This window comes from Cannabis sativa, chromosome 3, assembly GCF_029168945.1.
Source record: "Cannabis sativa cultivar Pink pepper isolate KNU-18-1 chromosome 3, ASM2916894v1, whole genome shotgun sequence".
NCBI lineage: Eukaryota > Viridiplantae > Streptophyta > Magnoliopsida > Rosales > Cannabaceae > Cannabis > Cannabis sativa.
Window position 1 is genome coordinate 40613865 of NC_083603.1, and position 24107 is coordinate 40637971.

At 31.7% G+C, this 24107-nt stretch overlaps 3 protein-coding genes across 3 annotated transcripts; 2 read left to right on the forward strand and 1 right to left on the reverse strand.

The window, feature by feature from the left end:
• Nucleotides 1-6741: 6741 nt before the first annotated feature.
• LOC115708751 (cycloartenol synthase 2) lies at nucleotides 6742-13208 on the forward strand. The gene is made up of 18 exons (XM_030636759.2): nucleotides 6742-7104; nucleotides 7193-7381; nucleotides 7477-7566; nucleotides 8010-8204; nucleotides 8331-8415; nucleotides 8694-8860; nucleotides 9232-9420; nucleotides 9542-9655; nucleotides 10214-10336; nucleotides 10496-10618; nucleotides 10694-10792; nucleotides 11237-11293; nucleotides 11579-11625; nucleotides 11717-11860; nucleotides 12042-12219; nucleotides 12496-12576; nucleotides 12691-12774; nucleotides 12866-13208. Exons 1-18 carry the CDS (start codon nucleotides 6904-6906, stop codon nucleotides 12983-12985), a joined length of 2286 nt encoding a protein of 761 aa, XP_030492619.2. The 5' UTR covers nucleotides 6742-6903; the 3' UTR covers nucleotides 12986-13208.
• Nucleotides 13209-15589: 2381 nt separating this feature from the next.
• On the forward strand, nucleotides 15590-21012 carry LOC115709235 (TORTIFOLIA1-like protein 2). The gene is made up of 6 exons (XM_030637282.2): nucleotides 15590-17336; nucleotides 18076-18373; nucleotides 18473-19188; nucleotides 19670-20389; nucleotides 20474-20639; nucleotides 20720-21012. The coding sequence occupies exons 1-6, from the start codon at nucleotides 16671-16673 to the stop codon at nucleotides 20731-20733; spliced, it is 2580 nt and encodes an 859-aa protein (XP_030493142.2). The 5' UTR covers nucleotides 15590-16670; the 3' UTR covers nucleotides 20734-21012.
• Nucleotides 20953-23731, reverse strand: LOC115709236 (probable serine/threonine-protein kinase PBL17). Its single transcript, XM_030637284.2, has 6 exons — nucleotides 23384-23731; nucleotides 22715-23031; nucleotides 22462-22597; nucleotides 22148-22284; nucleotides 21896-22019; nucleotides 20953-21734 (listed from the first exon to the last, which is right to left on the reverse strand). Exons 1-6 carry the CDS (start codon nucleotides 23439-23441, stop codon nucleotides 21157-21159), a joined length of 1350 nt encoding a protein of 449 aa, XP_030493144.2. The 5' UTR covers nucleotides 23442-23731; the 3' UTR covers nucleotides 20953-21156.
• Nucleotides 23732-24107: the final 376 nt, after the last annotated feature.

Sequence of the window (24107 nt, forward strand, 5' to 3'; positions counted from 1 at the left end):
AGAGAAAGACAAGACACATCTTCTAGAAGATGCATGCTTCACTTTTTTTTATGATCAAATACCTTTCTCATTTATTTTGTACATTAATTTTGTCATAAGATTTTGTCTTAATTAACTTTATTTTTTTTATTTAAATGTTTATATATTATAATACATAATTTGTGATTCAAATTTAAAACCTTTTACGAGCACTTGAGCTAAATTCAAAAAAATTACACTTTAAATATTTTTTCTTAATTTTAAAGATTAGTGAAATATAAGATTTTTAATAAATTATTAGTAATTTTATACTTTAAAATATGTCTACGATTATATTTTACCCCAAACTTATACTATTACTAAATGTATTTGTTTTGATAAAAATTACAATTTGGTTTGTTAAAAAAAAAATTACAATTTGGTAGTAATTAAAATTGAGAAGGTAAAATTAATAACGGTAATAGTTTATAAAGGATATTTAATATTGATAATAATTTAGAAGATATGGTTCTTTTCAGCTAAAATTTAAAGGAAAAATACCTTTTTATATTCTCAAATAAAACATGTAAATTAATGATAAAAACAATTTGGGTTACTATGCACATTTAACTACAATACTAAAGATTTTTTTTTTTTTTTTTTGTAATTTAAAAAATATATAACATAATTCGTGTATTGTATAGTCCGCCCATGCTTTATATAGTCTCAATTGTATTGTTATTTATATCACCCATATTTGTCTTCATTATTCCACGTGTCTCTTATACTCGTAATAATTAATAGTCGCAATTAATAACAAGATAAGATGAATGATAGCCATGTAATATTTAATAGCATTGTTATGGTTATTATAGTGTTTAAGATTTTTTTCTCCTTGGTTAGCGATATTTTTTAAAAATTATTTTATTAAGTTATATAAAATTCAGATTGATTCCCATTATTAAATTTTAGAATAGGAAAAACTTGTGGGGTCCATACAAATGGAGAAAACAAAGAAAAAATAAATAGAAAAATTTACATGGTATACTAACTTTTATTATTTTTTTACAAAAATACTGCCAGGCAGTATTTTTTACTTTTTTACTGTGTTTTTTTATAAGTTTCATACTGCAGTATACTGTGTTAAGTTTTCACTGATGTTCTACTGGTGTTCTACTGTTGTTTTGAGCTATTCTGCTTTGTGTTTTACCGGTGTCTTATAAAAACACAGTATTTTTGTAAAAATTTCCCTGTGACAGTATTTTTGTAAAAGTTAACCTAAATTCCAGTATTTTTGTAAGTTTTCCAAATAAATATATGCCCTCATTTTTATAACGAATACTTTTCTCTTTCCTTAACTTACTCTATATTAGTTATATTTTTATTAATTAAAAACAAAAAGACAAATACACCTTTCAAAAATATATAAATAAAAAATAATTACATGTTCTAACAATAGCAATTCAATCAAATTAAATCATTCCGATTACCTTTCGTGATTATGTAAATAAAATAAAATGATTTTGATTTTCTTTTCGGTCAATTTAGTAAACAACAAAATAAAATATTGTTTTCGATTATTTTATATTTTAACCCAATTTATTTCTTCTATTAATTATTCGGAATTTAATTATAGTTTAGTAAACGTACCATAATAGCTGTATGATACCGAGAAGAATGCTAGATATTAATAATTTTTTTTAATAATTCTCAATTTAGCAGTCCATGGCTTGGCAAAGCATGCTCTGCAGTTAGACGATGAGTTATCCTGATTCGAGGAGGATCTAGCGCTGGTGGCGAACGTTTGCGTCGTAAATTCATGAGTGATTCCAATCACTTTGTCAAAAAAATAAATAAATAAATAAATAATAAGAGTAAATTACAGCAAAATCTTTAATAGCTTTAGTTTGCTAACAAAATTTAAATTTTAACGCTAAAACTCCATTATTTGCCCGAGATAGACCAAGTGTTAGGGCAACCCTTTATTGCCATCTCACTTAAAATGTAATTATGTGGTATTTTCAAAACTAGAATATGAGTAAAAAAATTTTGTTTAGTTAAAATTTTTTAAAACAAAATAAAAATTAAAAGGCCTCATTAAATATTTCTTCTTCTCTCTCACCTAACCCTAACTCCCTCTAGCACCACACGAAAAGAGCCAAAGCCAACTCATTGTCCAAATTCAAATATTAATAAATGAAAAGAAAAAAGCTTCAAACTCAAATAGAATAATGTACACGGAATCTACTAAAATTCAAATACTCACTCTGATATAATTAATATAAAATTCTTAAAGTCTTATGTAGGCACTTCATTTAATATTATTTTTCTATATAAAATGTATATATATATTTTAAATTTTACATTTTATATACTTTAATTTTAAGACAAAGAAATACAAAAAACTTTAAGGACAGCTTAGATTAGTATATGATTTAGAATTGTTTTATTATATTTTAAACTTATAATATTGGGGTGAGGTAAATTTTAGCGGTAAAACTTTCTAAATTATTGAACTCTTAACAAATTTAATGTGTCATCTCTAACATAGACGGCTTATGTACACTTTTATACAAGTGACATGTTTATATTAATACATCTAATATTATTATTTCAAAACTTATTTTAAAATAAAAGAAAAGTATAAAAATAAAAAAAATATTTTAAAAAATAAAAAAATATTATAAATTTTAAAATAATTTTTTATAATTTTTAAATAATATTATTAGGTGTATCAATATAAACGTCTCACGTGTACAAGAATGTACACATAATCAGTGTTAACTGTAAAAAATAGATGATACCTTAAATTTGTTAACAATTTAATAATTTTGAGAGTTTTACTACCAAAATTTAAAATTAGAAGGTTAAGTGCAAATAGAATGATATTTGAGAGGGTTTAATAGCAAAAAAAAAAAAAAAAAAAAAAAAAAAAAAAAAAACTCTTTTATTAATAGCAATCAGCTAAAATAATAACATACAACTCAAGGACAAATATCATTTTAGACCCTGTGTTTTGCAAAAGTTACCAATTGGACCTTCTGTTTTGTTAAATGATAAAATGGACCATGTATTTTACAAAATTGTACAAATAGGACCATGAACTAATTTCTTGTTAAAATAAAATTTAATAATAATCTGATCTAAATGTGTTATGACAAAACTGTTTATATTTTTTGTATCTGTTCGTGTTAAGAATTATCTTTAAGTTTGTTATATTAGAAAAAAAATTATCGAAAATTAACCTTATGGTCATATTTTTACCATTTTAAAAAATACATGGTTCATTTTGTCATTTAACAAAATAGAGAGTCCAATTTGTAACTTTTATAAAACACATGGTCCAATATGGTATTTACCCACAATTCAATCGGGACATCCCCCATTAGAGGCACGACCAGGATTAAAATTAGAACAATAAGCCAAATAATCAGCTGCCTAATTCTCAAATTGTTTGACAAAAAAAACTAAAAATAAAATAAGATGAAAAAGACTGTAGCATCACAATTAATCTTAAGAACACCTATATTCAATTCCATCTACCACTTAGAAGACACAATAGTAGAAACTGTTGTAGTAGGTTCATTCAACCTCGTAGCTTGAGCACTCAACTATTGTGCAAGGTAAGTAACTGCACTACTAACAACCTCTTTAGTAGTAAAGAATTTGTTATTCTAAACCACTAGCAATAATTTGATGGCAAACCATCGAAGAATAAATAAGAATCAACAACAAAATAAAACAAAACTATGTCACAGAGGCAAGAATAAAACACTCAAAACCATGCTATAGAGACAAGATTAAAACACTCAAAACCATGTCACATAAACAAGACTAAAACACTCAAAATCATGTCATAGAGATAGGACTAATCACAGTAGCAAATATCGAAACGCAATAACAAAACACAATCCCGACCAAGTTCCACATGCCTAAGGAAAGTTGGCAGGCCTGACCGAAGAAAGAAGATAATCTTCTATAGCTATAAATTTAAGAACAAAAAACCCTAATTTTTTTTTTTATGTAGAGTTAATAGTTAACAAACTTATTTGATAATATTTTTTGGTAAAATATTTGATTAGTTGACTCTTCTTAAAAAAAAATCCAAATAAACTTAAGTTTTAACCTAAAATGAATTTATTATATCATCACAATTTTCAAATCTTTATTTCTAAAAGTTCCCTAAATATTTGCATACTCTTTCATTTAGAATTACCAACTAATTACAAATTCAATTATTTTGAAACTAATATGTGACAGTCAGTAGTCCCGTGATCCGTAAGGGGAAATACCGGGTAAGCTGTACAATCCCACACCGCCTGGGGAAGGTCAAGTGAGATGATTCAGAGACTGTGTAGGTATGGGACTACACAGTTGAAGAGAGCTTAAATGGATTGATTGGTACTACCTATATCAACAAGGTGCATCTTGTTTTTCGGTAGCCCATCTCGAAAGAACTCCACAGTTAAGCGTGCTTGGCCTGGAGCAATTTCAAGGATGGGTGACCTCCTGGGAAGTTTGCCCAGGAAGCGTGTGAGTAAGGACAAAGCACGCTGGAAACACTCGTGTTGGTCTGTAGGGTCAGTCATCAGTCCATGAAGCAGCCAGAGTGGCGTACTCGTGTATAAGAGCCATTCATTCCGTGGGTGTAAGGACCCAATGGAGGCTTGAAGCGGGGACGTTACATAATAAGAACAAATGACATTATAATTAATCACCTTTTGAAAAATTAATTTTCACAAATTATATTTAAATTTTTATTTCACATTCACTCTTTTACAAAATACAATTTTATAAGCACAAACCAATCAACCTCTAAAATTAAAAAGATATATTATTAAAAAAAATAATTAAACCTTATTTATTAAAAGAAAATAAAAATACCATTAAAATATTATTAATATAAAAGAGTAAATTAAAAAATTGGTGTGTATGAAATTCAATATCAAGTCGCACAACTATTTCTTTTTGTAAATCAAAAAGAGATTAATCTTAAATAATCTCAAAAATCCACTTCACTAAAAGATCCATAAATTGCCACTAGCCACAATAAGCTATTTTTCAATATATATTACAAAATTACATATAAAAACAACTTTAAAATTATCGTCCAATTAATATTTACACATATATATAATTTAAATTTTTTTTATTTATATTTTATAATTAACTTTTTATTCATGTATAAAAATAAAAACAATATAACTTCGAAGTAGAAACAACATAATAACTTCTAAATAGAAACAACATAATCTCAAAATAAAAATAATTAATATTGTAAAAAAATAATATAATCTCAAAATGAAAATAATTTTTATAAAATAAAAACAACATAACCTCGAAATAAAAACAACTATAGCGTACATGACAATTCACCTTTAAAATTTTTATAAAACAACTACAAGCGAAATGCCATATATTTACTATGTAACATACTGTTATTGGTGCAATTCAATATTAAATATAATGAATAATATTAAAAATCACTAATTACTCACGATATATTATTAGGCACCTTAATATACAAAATATTTAATCTAGAGTATAAATTTAAGAATAATTTGTGGCATTAAACTTAAGTTTAATTATCGGTTACGAATAAATACTTAAGTTTAATTTTTTACGATAATAATATCGAAGTTACATTTTTGGAACTTCCGTAGATACTTGACCATTAAGTATCAAATTAATAGTGACGCGTCAATTTCTAATTTGTTCATGTCATTAAATTTTTATTTTTATTCAAAAATTATTTTTAGATATACTAATAAGAAAATAATATGTGGATAATGACTTGCGACCTAACGACCGAGTACCTATGAAAATTTTAAAAATATAATTTAGATATTATTACCGTCAAAAATTGAACTTAAATATTTATCTGAGTTAAACTTAAATATTTTTGCCACAAATTACTCTAAATTTAAATAAAAGATAAATTATTTTAGGTAAATACCATTTTAGATCCTTTGTTTATTAAAAGTTACCGACTGGACCATCTATTTTGTAGAATGATAAATTGGACCATGTTATTTTCATAATAGTACAAAATAGTATTTGAGCTCAATTTTAATAATTTTTTTAATATAACCTACTTGAAGACAATTTTTAGCACCAATAAAAGCAAAAAATATACTCAATTTTATCATAACAACTCTAGACCCAATTATTATTAACTTTTCTTTTAACCAAAAATATCAACCCAAGGTACTAATTTGTACAATTTTAATAAATACATGGTCTATAATATTATTTAACAAAATATATTGTGTAACCGATAACTTTTACAATACAGAGAATCAAAAATAATATTTTTTTTAGAAATATTAAAAGACATCACTGATGCTTAACACCTTCGTCAGTAAGTATCGTATCGTTAACGGTATAATTAAGTATCGAGTTTTATATAATTTAAAATAATAATTTAAATTGGTGGGATAATAATTTAAATGATACTTGACACTACTGGTATTTGTTGAGAATCATGGGGTTCCATCTCAAAACTAATTGGCAATGAGTAGAGTAGCACATGTTCTTATATATGGCTCAATTCTCTACCATTTATTCTATGTGGGATAATGTCCACAACATTCCCCTCAAGATGACATGTCACTATCTGTATAAGTGCGGATGGGATAGGATCATTTGCCCGCAAGGGATATATGGCTCTGATACCATGTTGAGAATCATGGATTCTATCTCAAAACCAATTGGCAATTGAGTGGGATAACAATTTTTTTTTTCTTCTTCCTTCCTTAAATTGGTGGGACCATATTATTATATGAATTTAATTCAATTCAATATGTTTCTTCCATTCTTTATAATAACCCCCAAAAACAAGAAATAGAGAAAAAGGACAGAGTTGCAGAGATAGAGCTATAGAGAGAGCTATAGAGAGAGAGAGAGAGAGAGTCTTCCTTGGATTTGGGAGAAGACGAAGTACCAATGTGGAAGCTTAAGATCGCCGATGGCGGAACCAATTCATGGCTAAGCTCTCTCAACAACCATGTCGGAAGACAAACATGGGAGTTCGATTCCACATTCACCGATTCCCAACACCTCGACGCTATCGAAACTGCTCGCCAAGTCTTCCACGCCGATCGCTTTAACAAGAAACACAGCTCCGATCTACTCATGCGCATTCAGGTAAAACAAAAATTACATGATCAAACATTTTCACTGCCATTTCAAATTCAAGTCTTAATACTCGAAATGCTCGATTATGTTTTTGTAGCTTTCGAAGGAGAATCCGTGTGCGAAAGAGATGCCGGCGCAGGTTAAAGTGAAAGATAACGAAGAGGTTACTGAAGAGATGGTTACTAATACTTTGATTAGGTCTTTGAATTTTTATTCTTCCATACAAGCTCATGATGGTCATTGGCCTGGTGATTATGGAGGTCCGATGTTTCTTTTGCCTGGTTTGGTACGTTATCTTCTTCTTCTTCTATCTCAAATTTTAATTTAAATTCAACTTCATTGTAATTACTTATTGAACTGTGCATTTCTTGATTGAGTCAGATAATTGCTTTGTCTATCACTGGGGCACTTAATGCTGTCTTATCCGAAGAGCATAAGAAAGAGATGTGCCGTTACCTTTACAATCACCAGGCAAGTTGAATCTCATTTTCATAATCCTGTCACTTTCGTTATGATGTGCAAAATTCACAAGAAACCTCACTTAAGTAGTTAACTGGCTCATTTCATCTACAGTTTGTTTTTCAAATGATCCTGTTGACTCGTTTTGGTGGTTGGTAAGTTAGTTGAGTGTAAATATCTAATTTCTAACTAGCTAATTACATCATCTGTTGATATCATAGAAACTTGGTAAAATTAGCTTTATTCTGCACACTAATTCATTTTTATACTATTTTAGTAATATATTGGTATCTTGGACTATTATAGATAAAAATAAGGATTTGGATTGGATGATGGATTATTGAAAAAGTATTGAACTTGAGCCAATGAACACACTTATTCTTTAGCTTTTCTACCCTTTGCGATAGTTTGTTGTACAAAGTTCTGAAATTTTGTTGATTCAAATGAAATTGCAGAACAAAGATGGTGGTTGGGGTTTGCACATTGAAGGGTCAAGCACTATGTTTGGTTCCGTTTTGAGCTATGTTACTTTAAGATTGCTTGGTGAAGAGCCTAATGATGGGCAAGGGGCAATGGAGAATGGGCGTAAATGGATTCTTGACCATGGGGGTGCTACTGCAATTACATCATGGGGGAAAATGTGGTTATCAGTTGAGAAATGAACTCCAACCTCTTTGTACTTGAATATGTAGCTTGATCTAAACAGTGGTCTCTTTTGGATGTGCTCTCGCGTTTTCATTTAATTATATCACGATGCTTATATGAATTGATTATAGGTACTTGGTGTCTTTGAATGGTCTGGCAATAATCCCCTGCCTCCAGAGATATGGCTTCTTCCGTACATCCTTCCTATTCATCCAGGTCTTATATCTTTGAAATCATTCTATTCCGAGTTCTGTCTATAGGATTTAGGATTTCTAATATTCTCCTATTGTTGAGAATCTCTTCGCTCCTTTTCATAAAGTCCAAATTTGTTGCAATTGTGTTTTTTTTTTGGTCTTTCCCCAATGTGGCATTACATAGTGATGCCGAATGACTTCACATATGTTGAGTGAAAATTTTCTTTTCTTGTTTGTGAAATGGAATTTTCCTCATCCTGCCAAAATAGAAATGCTTAAAGTTTTCTTTTTATTGTACAGGAAGGATGTGGTGTCACTGTCGGATGGTATACTTACCAATGTCCTACTTGTACGGGAAGAGGTTTGTTGGTCCAATCACACCAACGGTTTTGTCTTTGAGGAAGGAGCTCTTCACTGTTCCGTATCATGAAATAGACTGGAACGAGGCACGAAATCTATGTGCAAAGGTTGGCCATACTCAGAAAGATACTGTTTTTCAAGTCTAGCTCATGCCTCTAACTAGAGATATACCATTTATGCTCTTATTTGTATCATAGTGCATATTCAACATGTTGGAGATATTGGGAGCAAATTTGTTCGAGTCTTGATCATAGTATATCTATATATAATTTCCTTAGATTGGAGCCACAACAAACAGTTTCCTCTTGCATACACAACATTAGCATGAGTCAATCAGAAAAACGCATATCCGATTCTAATAACCAAAATGATTTCATGGTTGTCATAAAGTACCAATTTTAGTTGCTCGGAGTTCAGAATTAGTGATAGAATTTTTTTGGCTCTCTCTTATCAAAAAGTGAAACGTTTGTTTTTACAGGAAGATTTGTATTACCCCCATCCGCTCATTCAAGATATCCTTTGGGCATCTCTTCACAAGGCTGTTGAGCCAGTTCTGATGAATTGGCCGGGGAAAAAATTGAGAGAAAAGGCACTCTGCGCAGCAATGGAGCATATACACTATGAAGATGAGAATACTCGTTATATTTGCATTGGACCTGTGAATAAGGTATTGACGATGTTTTCTATTGGTAATATTTTTCTGTTAAAACTTGCTACTGTTAAGAAGGGAACACATAAACCATTTACTTATTTTAATGAAGGAATATAATTATTACTGTGATTTACAGGTATTAAACATGCTTTGCTGTTGGGTTGAAGATCCAAATTCAGAGGCTTTCAAGTTGCACCTTCCAAGAATCAATGATTATCTATGGATTGCTGAAGATGGCATGAAAATGCAGGTCGAAATGTTTCATCTTTTTTCTAGCACTTATATTTATGTTACACATTTTTCTTTTGGTTTGGTGAATTCATGTTTGTGCTGAGTACTAAACAGCTTTGAGTTGTATAGAAGTGAAGAACAAATGCGGAAATTAACTTTTAGATAGTACATTGCTTATGTAGCTATTGTAAATCAAAGCGTGATACCTGCATATTATTTGCTGTAGAATGATACCTGCATATTATTTGCTGTAGAATGATACCTGCATATTATTTGCTGTAGAATTTTACACCTTACAAGGAAATTGATATTTGTTTGTTTTGTTATCACATCTTGTTGGAAGATGCCAATAACTTGGTCTATTTAGGTGTTCTTAATAAGATTATTATGTGATAGAGTGAGACTCCAAGTTACTTGTGGCCATTAGCCTAAGTCACTACCGGTTTTTGTGATTTTGGCTTTTTGTAATTTTAGCTCCTTCTAATAACATTTGATAGTTGCTTCAAAGACGACGAGTTTTGCAACTAACAATGTGAATACCATGTTAACTTTATTTAAATACATGACATTATTGCAGGGGTATAATGGGAGTCAATTATGGGACACTTCTTTTGCTGCTCAGGCAATCATGTCAACCAATCTTGTCCAAGAATACAGCACAACTTTAAGAAAGGCACATGATTTCATTAAAAACTCGCAGGTCAATGCTTTTCTGTGGTCTAAATTCAACTAATGCTTCCAAATCCAATTTGACGCCTTTTTCCCCACCTCTCCTTAGCTGACTATTTACTAATATGTATTTATCTTTCTTTCTTTCTTTCTTTCTCTCTCTCTTTTATTTTTTTTATTTTTATTATAGGTTTTAGAAGATTGCCCAGGTAATCTTGATTATTGGTATCGCCACATTTCAAAAGGTGCTTGGCCTTTCTCCACCCGTGATCATGGTTGGCCCATCTCAGATTGTACAGCAGAAGGCTTAAAAGTGATTGCACTCAACATACCATGTGATTCATTTATTTTATTTACTGGTTTATAATTTCTCTGTCTCACTTCTCAGGCTGCTCTTCTATTATCAAAACTTCCATCAGATATTGTTGGTGAACCTGTACAGCCAAATCGTTTATATGATGCTGTCAATGTCATTCTCTCATTACAGGTTGGTGATTCAAGATTTTCACTATTATCTTGTTAGATTTTTTTACTGTTCAATCAGTAAAGACTCTCATTTGAGATAATTGTCAAGGGTGCTGTAATTTACTAAGAAGACTTTTCTTTTCATTGTGATGATCAATAGCAGCCTGTGTTAGAAATACTTTGTAATGATGTCATATGAGATTGGAGAGTTAGTAATAAATATCGACAAGGCAAATCACAACAATGTCTGTATTTAAGTCTCTCGTGTAATGATATCTAGTACATGATGCTCTAATAATTCAGCTCTGTAAATGTATTAAAAGGGACATATTTTAGCTGACAAAGCTGTTCTTTCTCTTACACTGTTCTCGTATTAATAGCTACAATTCCTATGGTTTATGATTTGAAAGGAGAAATATCATATTGGTGATAGGATGTTTTTTTTTTCCCAAACATAATGTTACAGAATGGAGATGGTGGCTTTGCAACATATGAGCTCACGAGATCCTACCAATGGTTGGAGGTACTCCCATATTACTGTGCAATATATTATTAAAATCCAATGTTTCTCCTTCACATATAAGCTCTCTACCAACTCATGTTAGTAGGATACTGTTTAATATCTGGATCTGCATAATGGTATTCATGTGTTGTTATGTTGCTCATATGTGTGGAACCCATCTTTCTTTTTGGACCGCATATTTCCCATAAAACACACATATAGAAGGTGTCTGTTTGAGCTCTTTTGCCACCTTCTGTAATACATAGATGATAACTTAATTGTTTTGTTGTTTCTTTTGTATTTCAGTTGATCAACCCTGCTGAAACCTTTGGTGACATTGTCATTGATTATCCGTGAGAGCCAAAAAAATCCTTCTGCTACATCAGTTTTATGTTTCTATGGTTTTCTGCTCACCGTTTATTACTAACTACAATGACTCTTTAGATATGTGGAATGCACCTCAGCTGCTATTCAGGCTTTGATATCATTTAGAAATTTGTACCCTGAGCACCGGCAAGAAGAAATAGAGCATTGTATCAAGAAAGCAACTGCGTACATTGAAAAGATTCAAGCTAAAGATGGTTCATGGTTTGTCCTGTTTTACAATTCATAAGCTCTGACTTTTGTAATCCTCCCAACAAATCAGTTTTGTGCACTACTTGATGAATCTGTACATACTTTGTTTGAATAAAAAACTTTTTTGTCTCCCCTTGGAATAACTTCTCTTAAGAGTTCGAATTTGCTTTTAATTTTTGGAATTGCTGAACAGGTATGGTTCTTGGGGTGTTTGTTTCACTTACGGTACATGGTTTGGGATTAAAGGGCTGGTTGCTGCTGGAAAGAACTACAATAATTGCTCTAGCATCCGCAAAGCATGCGACTTTTTGTTATCAAAACAGGTTGAGTCTGGTGGATGGGGAGAGAGCTATCTTTCATGCCAAGACAAGGTTAATTTTGTTAAGATTTTTACATGCTCCAAGTTTTATCCTAAGCATGACATCTAGTTTATAAGCTTAGTCTGATTTGGATAGAACCATTTCACACTTTTCTTATTATGAGATGCACAATATAATTATCTTTTTACATTTGTCAACATATAATCCATTAAACATATAATAGTGAAACAGAAATGATTCCAGATGATAAATTGAGCTTAAATAGGTTTTGGTTGATTTTGTTATTTAATTCTCTCGGCAGTAACCTCTTTTGGATTTTCCATACAGGTCTACTCAAATCTTGATGGAAATAGGTCACATTTGGTCAACACTGGATGGGCTATGATGTCTCTCATTGAAGCTGGACAGGTATACATCAGAATTTGACTAATCAAATCAATATGAATTGTTTCAAACTTCTGATGTTGTTAAGAACAGTTGAGCCCAATTGGTATATTAAGTGTAATGCTTGTGTGTATGCAGGCTGAGAGAGACGCCAACCCCTTGCATCACGCAGCTAGATATTTGATAAACTCACAAATGGAGAATGGAGACTTTCCTCAACAGGTAATTTTTATATATTTCTCTGTATATGTCTGAAAAATCATGATTCTTTTAAGTAATGATGAGCATGTTAAATGAGTGGTTTTGATCGCAGGAAATAATGGGTGTGTTCAATAGGAATTGTATGATCACTTATGCGGCATATAGAAACATATTCCCAATATGGGCATTGGGAGAATACCGCTGCCGGGTGTTGAAGCAGGCTCCATCATGAGCTCGCCCTTACCAAATTCGGTCATTCCTTTCCTTACTTAAAATCCAACTAGTCTCTTAATTCTCCATGTTATCATGTTGCTTATTTCCTTTTTCTTGACCAAATATCCCTTTGTACCTTTGGCAAGCATAATAATTAGTGGACGTGATAACAGATCTATTACCCAATAACATAAAAAGATGGGTTTTAACCCAAAAATTAGAGTAAATTTGTTATTTGTTAATCATCAAATTATGTCTTATTATTATTATTCAATAAATAGAAAGCCTTGGGAGTGTGGATAGCACTGGCAATTAAGAACTTTTTAAGAGGGCCTTTCTCTGATTTTTGTCCTTGTGAAGAATTGTCCATCACTTTTATGGATTTTTCTTTTGCTGTATTTCAACATCCGATTTTTTCGGATAGTTTGAACAAGTAGTTGGTGTCCTCCAATATCCCCCGGGCTCGAGTTGAATGTAGATACTTCCATGGTGGTGGGGAGAGATTTGAGATTTCGTTACACTTGTGGAGTCGTTGTGTACCTGAGTGAGTCTTCAATTAGCTTTGAAAGTTTATTACCTTGGTTATAAAACCATAAAAAATAATAATAATTATAAAGCAGCTAATCCTCTTATTCATTGGAACAAGGGGACTTCGATTTTTATGCTCTTAATTAATAATAGATTTTGAAAAAGTTACATTAAAAAATTATGATTTTGATTTCGAACTCTTTTGTGTTGTTATAGGAATTTGCTATTTGAATTTATAAATTGACTCTATTCAATTTGGTCAGCTATTTGTGGATTGTGATCATTACTACTTTGCTCTATAGAATGAAAGTATTTGGTCAATTGATGCAAAGAGGACTGTTGTTGTCAATTAATTTCTGTGTTGAAAATATGTGTCGGAATATTTTTTTATGGTGGTGTTTGTTATACTTACAACATTATTTTTGTAAATTTTTTAAAATTTTTGAATAGTTTATAGTGTCGAAAATACATTTGAAGTTTTTTGAACGCGTATGGTAAATTAGAATATCAAAAATTCTATTTTCGGTATTGTTAATTATTTGAATTTTTTTAAAAATCTACAGGGATGATTTTGTAATTATAATAAACACTGCTATAAAAAAAATATTTCAGTATGTATTTTCAAGCACAGAAGTTGTAATAGAAGGTTGACATAATATTTTTTAACTAAGAAATCGTAATAAGAGGTTGACAGTTGACTGAAAAATGGTAATAAGAGATTGACAATAGTATTCTTCTGCAAATTCAAATTCTTAGAAAAAGGTTTTATAGATGATATTTTGGACTTCCATTCCAGATGTTATATCCATTCCTGTTTACATTTTTGAAATTGAGGAGCTTTGATATATAATTTCAAAAAAAAAAAATATTATTCTTATTATTTTTTAAAAAAAATAAAAAATGAGAACAAAAAATACATGTAACAAAGAAAGCTGCAAAAGATGAGGTATAGTACAGAAACCGTTAAAGATGCACAAAGACAAAAATCTTCTATCTAATAATGACCTGGGACATGAGACATTTCCTTTCTTAACTGGTCTAAAATTTGATAAAGTAAATAAATAAATTTTAATAAAAACATATCTTCCAAAATATTTAGATAAATAGAAAGAATTTAAATTGAAAATTAATAATTACAACTTTTTATTATAATTTCTTAATTAATTTTTACTTTCGAAATCACATGTTGGAATACTTTTTTCATGTTATAGTTACAATATTGTTTTTGTAAATTTTTTAAAAATTCTTTATATTTCAGTCTATCACGTGTGCTCAAAAAATTTTAAATCTATTTTTGATATTGTAAATTATTTATTTTTTTTTTAAAATTTACAGGGATGATATTGTAATTGTAACGAATACCGCTATAATTTTTTTTTTCTTTTTTAAAAAAAGAATTCTACATATGTGTTTGAGCACAAAAACTAATTAAGAAATTGTAATAAAAGACAGACATTATAAATTCACTAAATTGAATAGCCAAAGTGAAGAGAGTATCTTTCTATTGTTCATAACTGGCAGTTATACAAACTTTTTTAGTTTTTGTGATAATGGTTTCAATAATCCATACAATGTCTTTCTTTCACATGTCATTTTGAGTTATAATAGTATATAAATAACATTGGGAAATTCTATAATGTACCCTCTTAAAAGTGATATGCCGATACATATCTATCTGTTTTAGTATCTGAAATAATTTTTTAGTCAAATTTTTTCTAATGATCATGTAAATTAGACATTTTGCAAAATTTTAAGAAATTCGGAAAAGTTTAACACGCCGAAAATTACGTTCAAACAGTGTGTTGCACGCGTGACTATTTTATTTTATACGCGTGTAAAATAGACTGTTTGAACATTATTTTCTATATTGTAAATTATTTCGAATTTTTTAAAATTTTGTAGGATATCTTAAATAGCTATAACGTACATCAATATGAAAAAAAAAATAGACTAAATTTTTTTTCTGAATGTCGAAACAAGTAAAAGGTGTATCAATACATCCATTTTAAGGGAGTGCATTGTAGAATCAACCTATAACATTTAATAATTTTTATTAGTATTATTATGATATTTAGTACGATATAAATTAAAAAAAATTATTTTATTTTAGTTTCTAAATTATGAAGATTTTTTTTAGAACTTTCTAAATTGTGAAAAGAGGAATGTTAATCATAATATTTTAGTTAATCTCTATGTCCGAAATTATATGTTGGAATATTTTTTTTAATTTTATTTCATAGGTATTTGTTATAGTTATAGTTATAGTATCATTCCTGTAAATGGTAAATTTTTTTGATTAGTTTAGAATACTAAAAATAGAGTTTTTAATATTCTAATTTACCACGCGTGTTTAAAAAAAAATTAAATCTATTTTCGACACGGTAAATTATTTAAAATCTTTTAAAAATTTACAAGAATGATGTTATAAACATAACGAACACCATCATGAATTTTTTTTTTTAAAAAATATAATCACGTGTATTTTCTAGTACGAAGATTAACTGAAAAATTATAATAGAAAGTTAACGGTATCACTTCTCAAACAAATGAATACATTAAAGAATTTGAAAACTGAAGGAAAAAATGTGACTTCTAATTTACAAAAAAAAAAAGTAGTAAATAGTGAATAGAGTTTTAAAAGAGCCAAAAGATGATGTTTAAAAGGTACCCAAAAGAAAAAAATTTGAAGTTGTTTGCCAAAAATGTCACTTTACAGAAAAAAAGATAAGAAAAGGGTCACACTAAGAATAATATGAATTTTGTGAATTTCATTAAATCACTCACTCCATGCATATGAAAATTAAAAATCTTTTTTGAGAAAAAAAAACCAACCCAAATTAATAAAGATGTGATTTTTAAGGAATAGGAGGATGAAACAATGAGTTAGGAAAAGGAAAGTTTGAAACTTGTAACTTATAGAGTCCAAAGCCACGTGGCACCATGGCAGAGCTGCTCATAGAAAACTGATCCCACCACTACCAACGCTCCTCTCTTCCTCTCCTTAATTCGAAATCTCAGCACAAAGCGCGAAATTTGAAGCAAAAAAAAGTAAAAGAAAATAAAAAACAAATCTTTAACTATTATTATTATTATTATATTACTTGTTTGAATTCTTTGTTAATCTCCAAGTCTTCTTCTTTCTCTGCTCAGAGAGAGAGAGAGAGAGAGATTCAGATATGAAGAAGGGTAGTAGTAGTAGTAATGGTGGTAATAGGAGAAATGCCCAACAAGTGCTTTTCGATCTGAAACACAGAGTGGTAGTTGCATTGAACAAGGTTGGTGATAGAGATACTTACCAACTTGGTGTAGATGAGCTTGAAAAGACTGCTCATTCACTAACCCCAGATGGGATTTTTCCATTTCTGTCTTGTATTCTTGATACTGATTCAGAACACAAGATTTCTGTTCGTAAAGAATGTGTTAGACTCATGGGGAGTTTGCTTAGATACCATCCTCCACAACTTATTTCACCCCATCTTCCTAAAATGGTTAATACCCTTTTGAAGAGGCTTAAGGATCCTGATTCTGTTGTTAGAGATGCTTGTGTTCAGACTGTTGCTCTTATGGCTTCTAAGTTTAGTGATATTGATAGTGATGGTGATGGTGATGTGGATGGGAGACTCTTTGTTACTCTTGTTAGACCTCTTTTTGAAGCTCTTGGTGAACAGAATAGACAGGTGCAATGTGGGAGTGCTTTGTGTTTGGCTGCTGTTATTGACAACACTCATAATCCACCTGTTTCGCTTTTGCATAGGATGTTGCTTAGAACCACTAAGTTGCTTAAGAATCCTCATTTTATGGCTAAACCTTCCATTATTGAGTTGAATAGGAGCATTATACTGGTGAGTTGTTCTTCTATTGTTGTGATTGTGATTTAAAATTATGAGGTAGCTGAGGCATAAGGCCAATAGGCCGATTTATGTTGTTTTTAATGCTCCCCATTTTGCAGTATTTGTGTTTGTTTTTTAATCTTGATTCAATGGTTTGGTTTGGTTGTTGTTGTTGTTGTGTTTTGCTTATGAATATTGCTATTGTTGTCATTGTGATCTGAATTAACTTAACTTTCACATTTTATAGTGATTTGAAATTATGGGAAATTTTGGGCTCTCTAGTGGGACCAGGCCAATAGGCCTCATTTATATTGTTTGTAATGCTTCCATTTTCACTGTTTGAGTGTAAATTTGTGTTTTTCTAACAAATATCTTTGATTCAATGATTTGGGTTGGTTTGATTTGATCTCCACCTAATGGAGTCTATAATAACAAAACTGAATGACAATTACAGTTTTACTAACATACATTAGGTACTTATGCTGTTAAAAAAATTATTGAATTTATGCCGATTACAACTCAAAATTTTGAATACTTATGCCGCAAATGTCCCTTAAAATTATCGGAAATTTTGGACTCTCTGGTGATAGCTGAGGGATGAGGCCAATAGACCTGATTTGTATTGTCTGTAATGCTCCCATTTGCACTGTTAGACTGAAAATTTGTGTTTTTTTTCTTAACAAAAAGTTTGATTCAATGGTTTGGTTTTGTTTTGTTTTGATCTGATCTGAATATGTATCTATGTGCTTAGGCTGGAGGTGCCCCAACACAAAACATATTAGTAAGTGCAATGGGCAGCATTCAAGAATCTCTGAAAAGCAATGATTGGTCAACAAGAAAAGCTGCTTCTTTAGCACTAGCAGAGATAGCTTCAAGTGGAGCTTCTTTCTTAGGATCCCTTAAGCCTTCATGTGTAAGATCTTTGGAGTCATGTCGTTTCGATAAGGTCAAGCCTGTTAGGGACACTGTCTTACATGCCCTTCAGTGTTGGAAAACTCTTCCAGGTTCTCATACTCCTCAACCTTCTGAAACTGGTTCTTCAATTAAAGGTCAATACTTTTCTTCATTACACAATGTTTTTTATGTTTTTATTGTATTAAACTCTTCTGATCTTATAATGGGGTGTCTGCTTTTTTTTTTTTTTACAGAAAATTATTGTGGTGATGAGTACAGTGATCTAACAAGTGGTGGAGAATTGGGTTGGAAAGATGTTGCTCCTAAGAAAGTAAATAGTTCAGGTTCAAGCTCTACCAAGGCAAGGATTCCTTTGTCTATTAGAAAGAAATGTAATCAAACTTATGTTCAAAATTCACTCAAATCCAACAGTAATAACAATGATGATGATGATGATGATTGGCGTATCGAAATTGCTGTCCCGAAGACAACAACACACCAGCAGCATAATCTTTCTTTGGCTGATCTTAACAATGAAGAATCTGAGGGTAGCTCGGTTACGAAAAATTATGAGAGATTGAGTACTGATGTGACAAGCTTGCAGGATATTGGATATGAATATGTTCATATGGATGACAAACAGGAAGAATGTTCCTCTTCAATCTCCAATGTTCTTTCTCATGATTTTGAAACCAAAATTGTCAAAGTTTGTCATGAAGGTGGTGGTTTGCCTAAGGCCAAGGCAACAGAAAGAGATCAGAAATTTGCACCTGAAAGCAATTGTTGTGATGAGGAACAGATGTATCCTATTCCTACCAAGATTCGGGACCGTGCTAGTCTTGATTCAACTGTGACTGAGTCTGCTCCAAGTTCACATTGCTGTTTGCAAATGGTGAATGAGATGAATTGTATACGAAATCAACTTGTGCAGATTGAAGACAAACAATCAAGTTTAATGGATCTTTTACAGGTAAAAATTAATAAAGTTCAAGTCTTTTTGTGTTCATTGATTCAACATTATGGTTCATTAAGCTTAAAGGTTCTTGCTTTAGTAGTGTCATGTATTGACCAAGTATGGGATTGGTTAGCAGTATATAACTATTTCGACACCCTCCTTTCTTAGGCTAACTTTTTCGAGTGAGTTCTACCCAAGTAGTTGTATCAAGTAGTATTAGAGTGGGACCGACATTATGGAGGGGGCGACCTGTGGATTAGGCCCAGAGTAGGCCATCATGGATGTCGGCTCCAAAGGTGGGTATGTTGTTAGGATCTCACATTGACCAAGTATGAGATTGGTTAGTAGTATATAATTGCTTGGACACCCTTCTCTCTTAGGTTGGTATTTGGAAGTGAGTTCCAAACTCAAGTGGGTTGTATCAGAAGAACACTATGTTGTTTTTTTCTCATACACTAATGGTTTCTAAATCTAACTATTTCTTCTTTATTTGCAGGTGTTTTCAACTGGGATAATGGATAGTTTGTCCATGTTACAATCAAGAGTGGTTGGTTTGGAAGATGTAGTGGATAGGCTAGCTCAAAATATTGTACAACGAGAAAGGGAAGAACTTTCCAATTTAACAACCTCAAAGCTGATAAAACAAAGCCATGTCTTGCATTCTCCAAGACTCTCTACCTCATGCACTCCTAGGCCATCAGTAGATAGTCAAAGCAGACAGCCTTCATTGCTGTCAGCGAAAAGCAACGAAAACTGGGGCGAAAATGTATTTGAAAGTAACCTTAGAAACACTTCAACTAAACGAGGAACAGAAATGCGGGCTAATAGTACTAAGGTAAATTTCAGTAGGAATCCTACTGGTATGGACACCCAAAGATGTCTTAGGCAAGGGACAGGGAGAATGGGATATGGTCAAGTGAGAAGTGATCCTATTTTCGGTCCAACTTCTAGTATTACATCTAGAAGAACTGGTTTGGAGAATAAAAATAGCCTCTGGAAACGTGTGAAAGGCCTTCTGTGTGAAGGAGACCTTGAATCTGCATACGAGGAAGCTCTTTCTTCTCGCGACGAGCAAATTGTAATGGAGCTTTTTGACATAACTGGTCCTGTGCTGGAATGTTTATCCTCGAAAATGGTCAGTGATGTGCTCAGTACTTTGGGATCATTTCTCCAAGAACAGAAGTTTACAACTACATTGGTTCCTTGGTTACAGCAGGCAAGTCTGATCTAAATTAACAATGAGTTTCAACCTTGAATTAACTTTTGGAAATGGTTGAAAGTCTAACACTTTGTTTTGTAGGTTGTTGACTTGAGTACTGTTCATGGACCGAATTACCTCATGTCGACGGTAAAAGCAAGGCAAAAGCTGTTATCTGCGGTTCAGGAGGCTTTAAGAATGGAATTCTCTAATCCTTTGGAGAAAAGATCCATGAATCAGGTAGCAGCTAAGCTACACCATGTATGGGGTAAGTTTCTTGGTTTTGGTTTGAAGCAAAATTGTATATTGAATGGTATGAAGTATTTATGATCTTCTCTTATTCTGTAGGAAAATGCTCTTGATAGATTAATCAAACTCAAGGTTATGATGATGAACTTGCTTCTTCTTCCGCCGGAGATGTTATATTATGGGGACCGAATCGATTGGATGAGTGAAAATAGTGAAGCAAGATGCTGTGCAAATCTGTATTTTTCACACTTTATTATGAGGGGTTCTGAGACACCTCTTTTTGTAATTTTGTGGATTATTATTAATGTTATTTTGTCCAAACAAAGATGGGGGAACATTAAAAGCTTTTTAATTTCATTAATTATGCCTTTGTTTTAAGGCTTGTTCTACAAGAGCAACTAGCTTAAAAAGAATCTCAAATTCTCATTTTAGAGAATCTACAAAAAGAAAAAGAAAAAGTAGCAAACATACAACAACAAATGGATAGAGCAGCTGAGGAGGGATCTTATACAATTCAACTTTCTATCCATAGCTCATCAACGTCTTGTGGAAGCCGATTTCTCATCACCAGGACCACAATCCATCAAAGGGGATTGGTTATGACGCTCAAAAAAGTCGCTCGGTGGCTCACTCTTGCTCCTTCCATTTCCTGGCTTGCTCTTAGGATACGCTTCTGTTGTCTTTACACCGTTACTTCTATACACACTTTTCTTCTCTTCGAAAGATGAAGGAGCAGCAACCTTGGGAGCTTCATAAAGAGTTATACCGTTTCCTCCATTTTGAAGCAATTCTTCTTCTTGGTTTTCCTCGTTCGTCTGAAATGCCTCTAAGATTTCTACCACTTGGCTCATTAGAGGCCTGCCTTTCGGGTTTTGACTAAGGCATAGGTATGCCAGATGGGCTACCTTCATTGCAGTTTTAGCTGAATACTGTCCTTCTATCCTCGGGTCTAAAATCCGAAGAAGCTTCTTGTTGTGGTTTAAAAGTGGACGCGCCCACTCAACAAGGTTGTGTTCTCGGCTAGGTCTGCTCTTGTCCATTGCTCTTCTTCCAATTAGCATCTCGAGTAGCACTACTCCAAATCCATAAATATCGCTACGCGCTGTTAAATGTCCTGCAAATGATCAACACAACTACTCAGTTTTTGAGACACAAAAACACCAAAATCACTAAACCCTTCAACATGTAGTTATCAATGCATATCTCATAACATGTGTTTTAAGTCTTCAAAGGAGAAAAAATGTGAAAGCTTCAAATTTGATTGATTCAACTCACCTGTCATAACATACTCAGGAGCAGCATATCCATAAGTACCCATCACACGTGTCGAAACATGGGTTTGATCTCCCATAGGACCTTCCTTTGCAAGACCAAAATCTGAAAGTTTCGCATTAAAATCCTGCACAATTTTTTCCAACCAAACTCTCACTTTCAACACATGATTCAAGCTTGTTTTAATTATAGTACTCAACTAGTCCCAACCCCATATCCCAAAATCCAAAAAGAATCATGAGAAAAGTAACAAACCCCATCCAACAAGATGTTTGAGGTCTTGAAATCGCGGTATATGATAGGTCTTTCAGCCCCATGAAGAAAAGCAAGTCCTTTAGCAGCATCTAAAGCAATCTTCATTCTCCTTGACCAAGTTAGAGTGCATCCCACTCCTATGACCCCAAAAAGACAAACAAGACACAAATAAAAACAAATCATGGCCCATATCTTACTCCAAGTACATACATATACATATATTTATATAATATACTTGTAAAGGAATTGTGTGGATGCTGAATTCTCAAGTAAGTTCTGTAAAAACCAAATTGCATAAAACACCAAAAACTTACTACGGAAAAGATGTTTTTCTAAGCTTCCACTTGCCATGTATTCATACACCAATAATCTATGTTCATCTTCACAACAATAACCAATAAGCTTTACAAGATTATCATGTCTCAACTGACCAAGATAGTTAACTTCAGCCTACAAAAGCAAAACAAACAATGAAAACCAAAACAACACAAAAGATAAATGAAAAGAAAGAGAATAGTGAAATAGTGATATAGTTAATAATATATATATATATATATGTATATGTACCAGCCATTCTCTGTCACCTTGGTAGCCTTCTCTATTAAGTTCTTTAATAGCAACTTGAGTAGTTATGTAACCAGAACGAACAGAATCATCAACAAGTCCTTTATAAACAACACCAAAACCACCCTCACCAAGAATCAAATCAGGGCGAAATCTCTTAGTGGCAAGTCTCATCTCCTCATAACTAAATATGTCAACATTGCTGTAACCAGGATTTTGGCGTAGATCTTTGACATCCCTTGGAGCCAAGGGAGTGCTACTACTACTATTACTTCTATCTGCTTCACAAGGGTTTCTCACAGATGATGCTGCAAGTCCCACTTCAAAAATTTTACAAAGAAAAAAAAGATAGTTAGTTAGTTCATAATTCTCTTAAGCATTAATGATTCAAAAGGTCAGTTATGGAATCAAAGGTGGGGGCTTTAATGTCAAAAAAAATTCAGTTATGGGATCAAATGTGTTGCATTTAATGCAAATTAATTAAAAAAGCAAACTTTTTGGTGTTATCTATGTTTAAATAGTTGGAAATGAAGTGATTAACGAAAATAATATAAAGGGCAGTTATTTTCGATCAAACCCAGAAAAAAGAAGAGAAAAAGTTTGAAATTTGATTGAAAATTTGAAGAATCAAAGTTTGGTTTTTTATTTTTTATGACATAAAATGTGAATTACCTGGAATCCTCTTAATGGACTGGTGAGGATCATCTTCAATACTGAAACAAATCCCCATGAGATTTTTGAAACTCAAAAGATGTCACATTTCATAGTCTCCGATCGAGAATGTGTTTCCTTCATTCGCTGGATTTCGATCTGGGTCACTGGCCAACCACAAAGATTGGAGAGAGAAACAGACAAGAGTTGAAAATGGGGTCAGTCAATGGGTCATACACCAAACAAATCATTTGGGCTTTGATTTTCTTTTAGGCCCATCTTGTCTATGTTTAGAATATTATTTTTATTTTAGTGATTTTTTGTTAGAATTTCAACAATTATGACATTTTTCTTTTAACCATATTATTATTAAACTGAAATGATTCATGATATTGTTTATAATCAGTTTCAGTAAAAATAAGAAGAAAAGGTTTTCATAATCAACTAACCTAACAATAATAAGTATTGTTATATTTTTGAAGATATTATAAAATGTTATTAGTAGCAATTAGTTAAAATAACAGTGTACAACTTAATTAGGATATTTTTTCATTTGGAAATACTACCGGGATTAGAATTAGAATAACGAGTCAACCAATCGGTGGCTTGATTCTTCGATCGTTTGACAAAATAAAATAAAAGGAAAAATATTGCAGCATTACTGTTAACCTTAAAAATATTTATATTGAGTTGCTTCCACCGCTTAAAAAACACAACATAATAGTTGTATCAGATTTATTCAACC

What these genes read in the sequence shown, in the direction of transcription:
- LOC115708751 (XM_030636759.2), top strand. Translation starts at nt 6,904, where the DNA reads ATGTGGAAGCTTAAGATCGCCGATGGCGGAACCAATTCATGGCTAAGC. An exon ending in CATCCTTCCTATTCATCCAG is followed by an intron (nt 8,416 to 8,693) that starts GTCTTATATCTT and finishes TTTATTGTACAG; the next exon opens with GAAGGATGTGGTGTCACTGT. An exon ending in ATGGAGACTTTCCTCAACAG is followed by an intron (nt 12,775 to 12,865) that starts GTAATTTTTATA and finishes TTTTGATCGCAG; the next exon opens with GAAATAATGGGTGTGTTCAA.
- LOC115709236 (XM_030637284.2), bottom strand. Translation starts at nt 23,441, where the DNA reads ATGGGGATTTGTTTCAGTATTGAAGATGATCCTCACCAGTCCATTAAG. An exon ending in AGAAAAACATCTTTTCCGTA is followed by an intron (nt 22,285 to 22,461) that starts GTAAGTTTTTGG and finishes TTGGGGTCATAG; the next exon opens with GAGTGGGATGCACTCTAACT. An exon ending in CAAACATCTTGTTGGATGGG is followed by an intron (nt 22,020 to 22,147) that starts GTTTGTTACTTT and finishes AAAATTGTGCAG; the next exon opens with GATTTTAATGCGAAACTTTC.
- LOC115709235 (XM_030637282.2), top strand. Translation starts at nt 16,671, where the DNA reads ATGAAGAAGGGTAGTAGTAGTAGTAATGGTGGTAATAGGAGAAATGCC. An exon ending in AACTGGTTCTTCAATTAAAG is followed by an intron (nt 18,374 to 18,472) that starts GTCAATACTTTT and finishes TTTTTTTTACAG; the next exon opens with AAAATTATTGTGGTGATGAG. An exon ending in GTTTAATGGATCTTTTACAG is followed by an intron (nt 19,189 to 19,669) that starts GTAAAAATTAAT and finishes CTTTATTTGCAG; the next exon opens with GTGTTTTCAACTGGGATAAT.